Source organism: Microchirus variegatus (assembly GCF_963457635.1).
Source record: "Microchirus variegatus genome assembly, chromosome: 1".
In the NCBI taxonomy this organism is placed as follows: domain Eukaryota; kingdom Metazoa; phylum Chordata; class Actinopteri; order Pleuronectiformes; family Soleidae; genus Microchirus; species Microchirus variegatus.
Window position 1 is genome coordinate 32,334,686 of NC_139802.1, and position 11,584 is coordinate 32,346,269.

Here is an 11,584-nt window from a genome sequence, read left to right on the forward strand (position 1 = left end):
ATGTCGTCCAAAATCTGACTAAAAAGTCATACTATAGTATGTCGTCCAAAATCTCACCAAAAAGTCATACTATAGTATGTCGTCCAAAATCTGACTAAAAAGTCATAGTATAGTAGGTCATCCAAAATTTAACAAAAAAGTCATACTATAGTATGTCGTCCCAAATTTGACAAAAAAGACATAATATAGTATGTCGTCCAAAATGTCACCAAAGTCATACTATAGTATGTCGTCCAAAATCTGACTAAAAAGTCATAGTAGAGTATGTCGTCCAAAATCTCAACAAAGTCATTCTATAGTATGTCGTCCAAAATTTGAAAAAAACTCATACTATCGTATGTCGTCCAAAATTTGACAAAAAAGTCATAGCATAGTATGTCGTCCAAAATGTCACCAAAGTCATACTATAGTATGTCGTCCAAAATCTGACTAAAAAGTCATAGTAAAGTATGTCATCCCAAATTTAACAAAAAAGTCATACTATAGTATGTCGTCCCAAATTTGACAAAAAAGACATAATATAGTATGTCGTCCAAAATGTCACCAAAGTCATACTATAGTATGTCGTCCAAAATTTCACCAAAAAGTCATAGTATAGTATGTCGTCCAAAATCTCACCAAAAAGTCATACTAAAGTATGTCGTCCAAAATTTAAAAAAAAATGTCATACTATAGTATGTCGTCCAAAATTTGACAAAAAAGACATAGTATAGTATGTCGTCCAAAATCTCACCAAAAAGTCATACTTTAGTATGTCGTCCAAAATTTGACAAAAAAGACATAGTGTAGTATGTCGTCCAAAATGTCACCAAAGTCATACGATAGTATGTCGTCCAAAATCTGACTATTCTGTCTCACGTGTCCGTGTTGTGACGTAGACAAGCTGACAGATAGCTAACAATCCAAAGAACGACAGAGTCCAGTGTTCAGTGTTTCAGGATCTTTAGTGAAGTTCAAAGATAATCCACTTTACACTTTCTTTTCTCTTCCATTCTTTTCCTTTTTTTTCTTTTTGTAAAACTGTATGAAATAACACAAAATAGAATTGTTCAAATAAACATTCACATATAAACTTGTGAATAAATTGTCACATAATGCTGCATGTCATCACTTCACACACGCAAGCTGACCCACATGACAGCATGTAAACAAACAGATAAGCATATGTAAATACTGAGAATTACATATTACCATAAACTCAACCTCCAACTGTACACAGTGCAAACACAACACAGGTCAGTATATCAGATCAGAAGGAAAGCAGTATATAAAAATAAACACATTCCTCCTTAAACGAGCCGACTAATGAGCACCGGCGATACGGGATAACTTCCGGTTAGCTAACTTCCGGTTAGCTAACAGAGAGCGCAAGCTAACATTGTACAACACTATTATCATAATCACACACGCACGTATGTCTTAATTACAAACATAACACAGGCATGGAACTTACAGACGATGCTTTCCGAAGGCACGACGTAGTAGTAAACAGCGTTTAATGGCATGTAACTCTCCAGCGTGGAAGCGGTATGCGCTCAACTGTCCGTAGTAAAGCGTGATGTCATAACTGCCGTGCGGCGAACGGGCGGAAACTCCCTTTCAAAATAAAAGACCTCTGGATTCTCGACAATGAAACGGCACACTGACTAAAAAGTCATAGTATAGTATGTCGTCCCAAATTTAAAAAAAAATGTCATACTATAGTATGTCGTCCAAAATCTCACCAAAAAGTCATACTTTAGTATGTCGTCCAAAATTTGACAAAAAAGACATAGTGTAGTATGTCGTCCAAAATGTCACCAAAGTCATACGATAGTACGTCGTCCAAAATCTGACTAAAAAGTCATAGTATAGTATGTCGTCCCAAAATTAACAAAAAGGTCATACTATAGTATGTCGTCCAAAATGTCACCAAAAAGTCATACTATAGTATGTCGTCCAAAATTTGAAAAAAAGTCATACTTTAGTATGTCGTCTAAAATTTGACAAAAAAGACATAGTATAGTATGTCGTCCAAAATGTCACCAAAGTCATACTATAGTATGTCGTCCAAAATCTGACTAAAAAGTCATAGTATAGTATGTCGTCCCAAATTTAACAAAAAAGTCATACCATAGTATGTCGTCCAAAATTTGACAAAAAAGACATAGTATAGTATGTCGTTCAAAATGTCACCAAAGTCATACTATAGTATGTCGTCCAAAATCTGACTAAAAAGTCATAGTAAAGTATGTCGTCCCAAATTCAACAAAAAAGTCATACTATAGTAAGTCGTCCCAAATTTGACAAAAAAGACATAATATAGTATGTCGTCCAAAATCTGACTAAAAAGTCATAGTATAGTATGTCGTCCAAAATTTAAACAAAAAAGTCATACTAAAGTATGTCGTCCCAAATTTAACAAAAAAGTCATACTATAGTATGTCGTCCCAAATTTGACAAAAAAGACATAATATAGTATGTCGTCCAAAATCTGACTAAAAAGTCATAGTATAGTATGTCGTCCAAAATTTAAACAAAAAAGTCATAGAATAGTATGTCGTCCAAAATTTAACAAAAAAGTCATACTATAGTATGTCGTCCCAAATTTGACAAAAAAGACATAATATAGTATGTCGTCCAAAATGTCACCAAAAAGTCATATTATAGTATGTCGTCCAAAATTTAACAAAAAAGTCATACTATAGTATGTCGTCCCAAATTTGACAAAAAAGACATAATATAGTATGTCGTCCCAAATTTCACCAAAAAGTCATACTATAGTATGTCGTCCAAAATCTGACTAAAAAGTCATAGTATAGTATGTCGTCCCAAATTTAACAAAAAAGTCATACTATAGTAAGTCGTCCCAAATTTGAAAAAAAAGACATAATATAGTATGTCGTCCAAAATCTGACTAAAAAGTCATAATATAGTATGTCGTCCAAAATTTAACAAAAAAGTCATACTATAGTATGTCGTCCAAAATCTGACTAAAAAGTCATAGTATAATATGTTGTCCAAAATTTAACAAAAAAGTCATAATATAGTATGTCGTCCAAAATCTGACTAAAAAGTCATAGTATAGTATGTCGTCCAAAATTTGACAAAAAAGACATAGTATAGTATGTCGTCTAAAATGTCACCAAAGTCATACTATAGTATGTCGTCCAAAATTTCACCAAAAAGTCATACTATAGTATGTCGTCCAAAATTTGACAAAAAAGATATAGTATAGTATGTCGTCCAAAATGTCACCAAAGTCATACTATAGTATGTCGTCCAAAATCTGACTAAAAAGTCATAGTATAGTATGTCGTCCCAAATTTAACAAAAAAGTCATACCATAGTATGTCGTCCAAAATTTGACAAAAAAGACATAGTATAGTATGTCGTTCAAAATGTCACCAAAGTCATACTATAGTATGTCGTCCAAAATCTGACTAAAAAGTCATAGTGTAGTATGTCGTCCCAAATTTGACAAAAAAGTCATACCATAGTATGTCGTCCAAAATTTGACAAAAAAGACATAGTATAGTATGTCGTCCAAAATGTCACCAAAGTCATACTATAGTATGTCGTCCAAAATCTGACTAAAAAGTCATAGTATAGTATGTCGTCCCAAATTTAAACAAAAAAGTCATACTATAGTTTGTCGTCCCAAATTTGACAAAAAAGACATAATATAGTATGTCGTCCAAAATCTGACTAAAAAGTCATAGTATAGTATGTCGTCCAAAATGTCACCAAAGTCATACTATAGTATGTCGTCCAAAATCTGACTAAAAAGTCATAGTATAGTATGTCGTCCAAAATTTAAACAAAAAAGTCATACTATAGTATGTCGTCCCAAATTTAACAAAAAAGTCATACTATAGTATGTCGTCCCAAATTTGACAAAAAAGACATAATATAGTATGTCGTCCAAAATCTGACTAAAAAGTCATAATATAGTATGTCGTCCAAAATGTCACCAAAAAGTCATAGTATAGTATGTCGTCCAAAATTTAACAAAAAAGTCATACTATAGAATGTCGTCCCAAATTTGACAAAAAAGACATAATATAGTATGTCGTCCCAAATTTCACCAAAAAGTCATAGTATAGTATGTCGTCCAAAATCTCACCAAAAAGTCATACTATAGTATGTCGTCCAAAATCTGACTAAAAAGTCATAGTATAGTATGTCGTCCCAAATTTAACAAAAAAGTCATACTATAGTATGTCGTCCAAAATCTGACTAAAAAGTCATAGTATAATATGTTGTCCAAAATTTAACAAAAAAGTCATACTATAGTATGTCGTCCAAAATCTGACAAAAAAGTCATAGTATAGGATGTCGTCCAAAATGTCACCAAAGTCATGCTATAGTATGTCGTCCAAAATTTCACCAAAAAGTCATCCTATCGTATGTCGTCCAAAATTTGACAAAAAAGACATAGTATAGTATGTCGTCCAAAATGTCACCAAAGTCATGCTATAGTATGTCATCCAAAATTTCACCAAAAAGTCATACTATAGTATGTCGTCCAAAATTTGACAAAAAAGACATAGTGTAGTATGTCGTCCCAAATTTAACAAAAAAGTCATACTATAGTATGTCGTCCAAAATCTGACAAAAAAGTCATAGTATAGGATGTCGTCCAAAATGTCACCAAAGTCATGCTATAGTATGTCGTCCAAAATTTCACCAAAAAGTCATCCTATCGTATGTCGTCCAAAATTTGACAAAAAAGACATAGTATAGTATGTCGTCCAAAATGTCACCAAAGTCATACTATAGTATGTCGTCCAAAATCTGACTAAAAAGTCATAGTATAGTATGTCGTCCAAAATTTGAAAAAAAGTCATTCTATAGTATGTCGTCCAAAATTTGACAAAAAAGACATAATTTAGTATGTCGTCCAAAATGTCACCAAAGTCATACTATAGTATGTCGTCCAAAATCTGACTAAAAAGTCATAATATAGTATGTCGTCCAAAATGTCACCAAAGTCATACTATAGTATGTCGTCCCAAATCTGACAAAAAAGACATAATATAGTATGTCGTCCAAAATCTGACTAAAAAGTCATAGTAGAGTATGTCGTCCAAAATCTCACCAGAGTCATTCTATAGTATGTCGTCCCAAATTTGAAAAAAAGTCATACTATAGTATGTCGTCCAAAATTTGACAAAAAAGTCATAGTATAGTATGTCGTCCAAAATGTCACCAAAGTCATACTATAGTATGTCGTCCAAAATCTGACTAAAAAGTCATAGTAAAGTATGTCATCCCAAATTTAACAAAAAAGTCATACTATAGTAAGTCGTCCCAAATTTGACAAAAAAGAAATAATATAGTATGTCGTCCAAAATCTGACTAAAAAGTCATAGTATAGTATGTCGTTCAAAATTTAAACAAAAAAGTCATACTATAGTATGTCGTCCCAAATTTGACAAAAAAGACATAATATAGTATGTCGTCCAAAATGTCACCAAAGTCATACTATAGTATGTCGTCCAAAATTTCACCAAAAAGTCATAGTATAGTATGTCGTCCAAAATCTCACCAAAAATTCATACTATAGTATGTTGTCCAAAATTTAAAAAAAAAAGTCATACTATAGTATGTCGTCCAAAATCTCACCAAAAAGTCATACTTTAGTATGTCGTCCAAAATTTGAAAAAAAAGACATAGTATAGTATGTCGTCCAAAATGTCACCAAAAAGTCATACTATAGTATGTCGTCCAAAATTTGAAAAAAAGTCATACTTTAGTATGTCGTCCAAAATTTGAAAAAAAAGACATAGTATAGTATGTCGTCCAAAATGTCACCAAAGTCATACTATAGTATGTCGTCCAAAATCTGACTAAAAAGTCATAGTGTAGTATGTCGTCCCAAATTTAACAAAAAAGTCATACCATAGTATGTCGTCCAAAATTTGACAAAAAAGACATAGTATAGTATGTCGTCCAAAATGTCACCAAAGTCATACTATAGTATGTCGTCCAAAATCTGACTAAAAAGTCATAGTATAGTATGTCGTCCCAAATTTAAACAAAAAAGTCATACTATAGTATGTCGTCCAAAATGTCAAAGTCATAAATTAATATGTCGTCCAAAATCTGACTAAAAAGTCATAGTATAGTATGTCGTCCCAAATTTAACAAAAAAGTCATACTATAGTAAGTCGTCCCAAATTTGACAAAAGACATAATATAGTATGTCGTCCAAAATCTGACTAAAAAGTCATAGTATAGTATGTCGTCCAAAATTTAACAAAAGTCATACTATAGTATGTCGTCCAAAATTTGACAAAAAAGACATAGTGTAGTATGTCGTCCAAAATGTCACCAAAGTCATACTATAGTATGTCGTCCAAAATCTGACTAAAAAGTCATAGTGTAGTATGTCGTCCCAAATTTAACAAAAAAGTCATACCATAGTATGTCGTCCAAAATTTGACAAAAAAGACATAGTATAGTATGTCGTCCAAAATGTCACCAAAGTCATACTATAGTATGTCGTCCAAAATCTGACTAAAAAGTCATAGTATAGTATGTCGTCCCAAATTTAAACAAAAAAGTCATACTATAGTATGTCGTCCAAAATGTCAAAGTCATACTATAGTATGTCGTCCAAAATCTGACTAAAAAGTCATAGTATAGTATGTCGTCCCAAAATTAACAAAAAAGTCATACTATAGTAAGTCGTCCCAAATTTGACAAAAGACATAATATAGTATGTCGTCCAAAATCTGACTAAAAAGTCATAGTATAGTATGTCGTCCAAAATTTAACAAAAGTCATACTATAGTATGTCGTCCAAAATTTGACAAAAAAGACAGTATAGTATGTCGTCCAAAATGTCACCAAAGTCATACTATAGTATGTCGTCCAAAATTTGACAATAAAGACATAGTATAGTATGTCGTCCAAAATGTCACCAAAGTCATACTATAGTATGTCGTCCAAAATTTCACCAAAGTCATACTATATAGTATGTCGTCCAAAATCTGACTAAAAAGTCATACTATAGTATGTCGTCCAAAATGTCACCAAAGTCATAATATAGTATGTCGTCCAAAATCTGACTAAAAAGTCATACTATAGTATGTCGTCCAAAATTTAACAAAAAAGTCATACTATAGTATGTCGTCCCAAATTTGACAAAAAAGACATAATATAGTATGTCGTCCAAAATCTGACTAAAAAGTCATAGTATAGTATGTCGTCCAAAATTTGACAAAAAAGTCTTCCAAAATTTGACAAAAAAGTTATACTATAGTATGTTGCCCAAAATTTGAAAAAAAAGTCATAGTATAGTATGTCGTCCAAAATTTCACCAAAGTCATAGAGTATGTCATCCAAAATTTTTGAAAAATGTCAAACTATAGTATATCGTCCAATATTTTACCAAAAAGTCATAGTATAGTATGTCGTCCAAAATTTGAAAAAAAGTCATACTATTGTATATCCTCCAATATTTCACCAAAGTCATAGTATAGTTTGTCAAATATTTCACAAAAAAGTCATACTATAAGTCATAAAAAGTCATACTGTTTCCCCTAATGTGTCATCGTCACTCCTCATGTAGGTGTGTTATTGTTTATGTATAAACAGAGCAGCTGCAGGTTTTTCTTTTCTTTTTTTCACAGCACAGCCGACTCAGCAACACTGCGATGACACACTGATCGGCCATAAGATTAAAATGAGTTCCGTCTCCATGTTATGATCAGCTCTTCCTGGTCATTCTCTCCTCCATCTTCACCTCTCTTCCTTTCTCCTCCCTTTTTACTCTCTCTCCCTCCATCCAGACCAATTGATATGGTTGCACATTTATCAGATTCTGCTGGACATTCCCTTCATTTAAGGTCACATAGAGTGGTCCTGTTGCACATATAGTTATGGAGGTCTGCTTACATATATTAACTTTTTTTTTATGGTCAAAAACCTCCTAGTTGCTGTAAACGAGCCGATTGAATTCCTCTTTTCTGACGCTGTTCGTCAGCCGATGTTTCAGAGTGAACTTTCACCCCCAGAAGACAGAGTCTTGTGATTGGCCAATACTATTCAGCACATCCGCTCTCAGAAGCGCAGCTCCCCCTTCTGGAACGGTGGATGCACTGCTCCTCATTATCAAAACATTGTTTTAACAGTGTTTAAAAATAGCTTCATCACGACTCCCCGCCGCAGTCCCTTTTATGACTTTGACCCAGAGTCAGACCCAGAGTCAGAAGACACTGTCGCTCGTGAAACATCTCCACAACGGATATTATTCTTCTGCGGTACAATGTACGCAACTGGATGTGCCCGGACTAGTCCCCAGAGCAGGACGATCGGCTGTTCAGGAGAACCGCTGTTTACGTAACTATTACGGGATTTTCAGAGATCTCGCTGAGCCCCGAGATTACAAACAGTTCAGCCATTCAGCAATGGCTGAACTGTTTGTTTCGAAACTTCAGGGCTTCATAAACAAGGTAATGACGCAGATACAAACTAAAAAACAGCGTTAATAGGAACTTCCGGTCTAGGTTCACTTTAAGAAATTCTCTCATACAAGTCATTTTACAACAACATACGAGTTGTTGATCCACTGCTTAAAGTATTTAAATGTGTTACTTTGTGCCTTCAAACCTGAACTATACCTTTAACTTGTTGTTATATAAAGAAACACTATTGTTATTATTGTCCTTGTTGTGACTCATGACTCAGAAAGACGTAATTCCTCCCGTTCCTGTCTGAGTGCTGGGAACATGATGGATGCTGACTGGGCAAAACCATCTCAAAGATAAGAAGTGCAAACATACAGAGACAGCCTTCAGTTTCCCACACTCGCATCTCGTTGATGCTTGGACCTTTAACCCCGCTACTTTTAAGAGATTTCTGTAATTTTCTGTAAGACTGTGGTTGACGAGCAACACTCACCATGCAGTACAGGACAGTGGTGATGTACGTGGAGATCGGCTGCTTCGTGTCCTGTCTGTGTGGCTGGATCCTGGTATGTTCCACGCTTCCGACAGAGTACTGGACTTTCTCCGAGGTGGGCAGCATCGTGCTGACCACCTCCAACTACTACTCCAACCTGTGGATGGACTGCATCTCTGACACCACGGGAGTATCCGACTGCAAGTACTACCCCTCCATGTTGGCCCTGCCAGGTAGGATCTTCTGAGAACTGTCAAAGATTAAATTGTAAGATTCAGGTCTACACTGAGAACCAGTATGAGACAGGCATGCTTGATGTCAGTGAAAGACTAACGTCTACATTATCTATGGAATTTGTTGCAGTTAGACTGTGTTTTCTGACTGGAAAGTCACGTTTGTAAACTATTCTCTACCCCACACCAAAGTCCATAGGGAAAATCTATGTTTTTATCTTGTGGGGACACGGGAGCTGTGTTTTTCTGCCTCATTTAATGGAAATTTGTGTCACTGAGGTAAACCTGGAAGCAGGATTTAAAACACCAATGTCACAGAATCATACATTTTGACTTACTGACAGAGGCAGCAATGAAACGCCACCTTCTGTGTGCAGTTATATCATCAAATAAAATCAGTGACTTTCTCTGTGGAGCCTGGTGTGACACAAACACTAGTTTCTAGTCAGAAAAGAAAGGTAAGGCAAAGCAAGTTTTGAAACCAACCCAGGGATGTAATCATAAAAGAATACAAAGCAAGAAATTGGTCAAGATTTAAGTGTTAAGGGAGGTAAAATGGCTGTTGCAGTGCAGTGCCAACTACCTACCTTGTAAATAGACTGTAAAATCATATCACAATTATCCCCTAATACAGAAGTAATTCTAAGTTTTTATTTCACCTTTCAGTGTTCCTCCATGCCTGCAGAGCATTGGCGGTCTCCTCCGTTGCAACCGGCTTTTTCGGAGGCGTCCTCACACTCATCGGGATGAAGTGCACTAAAATAGGCGGGTCAGAGCTCGCCAACTCCAGGGTGACCTTTGCAGGGGCATTAACCTTCCTGGTTTCAGGTAAGACAAAAGAAAAGAAAAGAGAAACAGGAATATTAGCCTTGTGGGAAAGAGGATGTTGAAAAAGCAGCGTGTGCTCTGTCAGGAACCTGTGGATTGATCACCTACTCGTGGTGGGCCAACAGAGTTGTAAGCGAATTCCTGGATCCAACCTTCAGGGCACAGAAGTGAGTATTCTGTGAAGCACAGTGAAGATTAAGTCAAAAACAAAACAGAGCTCTTTGTAAATGTAAATCTAAATGTACTTTATTTATACAGCCCTTTAACAACAATCCTTTCGGTGATCCAAAGTGCTTTACAAGAAATAAATAAATAAATAAATAAATAAAGAGGAAACAAATACAAGTAATTAAAAACAGTAAAAACAATGAAATAGTGCAAAATAAAATAAGATAGAATCAGATAAAAGATAAGAAGATAAAAGATAAAAAGTGTCACCATACTACTCGGTATTAAAAGCCATCCTAAATAAATAGGTTTTTAGCCTTGATTTGAAGAGGCCCAGGTCAGAGATAAGACGCATCTCAACAGGGAGTTTATTCCAGAGGCTGGGAGCAGCAACAGCAAAGGCTCAATCACCCCAGTGTTTATATTTTGACCTAGGCACTTCCAGCAACATTTGGTTGTTTGACCTCAGAGCTCTACCCGGATCCCGAACAGTTAAAAGCTCAGATAAATATGATGGGGCAAGATCATGAAGAGCTTTAAAGGCAAATCGATTCTAAAAGAGACTGGAAGCCAATGGAGAGAGTGTAGAACAGGGTTAACAAACAAGTCTTTGTTGATCAGGTTTGAAATTGGAGCGGCGGTTTTTGTTGGCTGGGGAGGCTGCGTCCTTCTCATCTCTGGAAGCTCAGTGCTGACTTACTTCTCTGGGAAAGAAGGTTTGCCATCGAGGTGAATATGAAACCTCCAAAACATTGCATTTAAAGGTAACTGGATAAGAATTTAAACCGATTGCACTCCTTTTTTTTTTTATAGTTCCTCAAGGAGGCATCGGAGACCAGCCACTTACGCCACGGCGAGGACCAGACGTACCTACATGCTGCCGGCCACGTCTTCCAGAGTGACTCTGGGGCCGCCGCTGTTTTACGAAGGCAGGAAGAGCCGAGAGACCAGAGCCACGCCGAAGAGCGCGCTGACTTTCAACAGGGACAGTTTTGTCTAAGACCCAACTACGAGATTAAGGAAGTGGCTCAAAAGACTTAAAAGAATAACTGGATGAGGTACAGACACACAGTCGGCACTGTGTGTCTGTGTGTTTTTGTGTCATAATGCTTCTGAAATTTCTCTTTCAATTCTCTCAAGTTTTCAGAAATCCAGAGAGCAAAGAGCAGCTTCTATAAATGTATCAGTTCTTAATGTTTACATATTTCAAAGATAATAACTTTGTTAAACAATTTGATTTAATCATGTTATTTCTCCGATGTAAATCACATGCATGTTGGCTGATGGCTGAACCAGACTTTTGAAGCTGTCTTGTTACATGAAGCCTTGCAATTAATTTTTTTTTTATCTTCCTTGGTTGAATATTGTTCTTGGCTTTTCCTGGCACACTCTTTCTTTTCATCATATTTAAATCTTATGTAAGAATAAACATTGTTTGGACTTGAAATGGTATTTTTTGAAAATGC

At 35.4% G+C, this 11,584-nt stretch overlaps 1 protein-coding gene across 1 annotated transcript; it reads left to right on the top strand.

The window, feature by feature from the left end:
* Window positions 1-8,890: 8,890 nt before the first annotated feature.
* cldn10d (claudin 10d) lies at window positions 8,891-11,118 on the top strand (the record flags this gene model as incomplete). Its single annotated transcript, XM_083893944.1, has 5 exons — window positions 8,891-9,122; window positions 9,789-9,950; window positions 10,036-10,117; window positions 10,740-10,847; window positions 10,932-11,118. 5 exons carry the CDS (start codon window positions 8,891-8,893, stop codon window positions 11,116-11,118), a joined length of 771 nt encoding a protein of 256 aa, XP_083750070.1.
* Window positions 11,119-11,584: the final 466 nt, after the last annotated feature.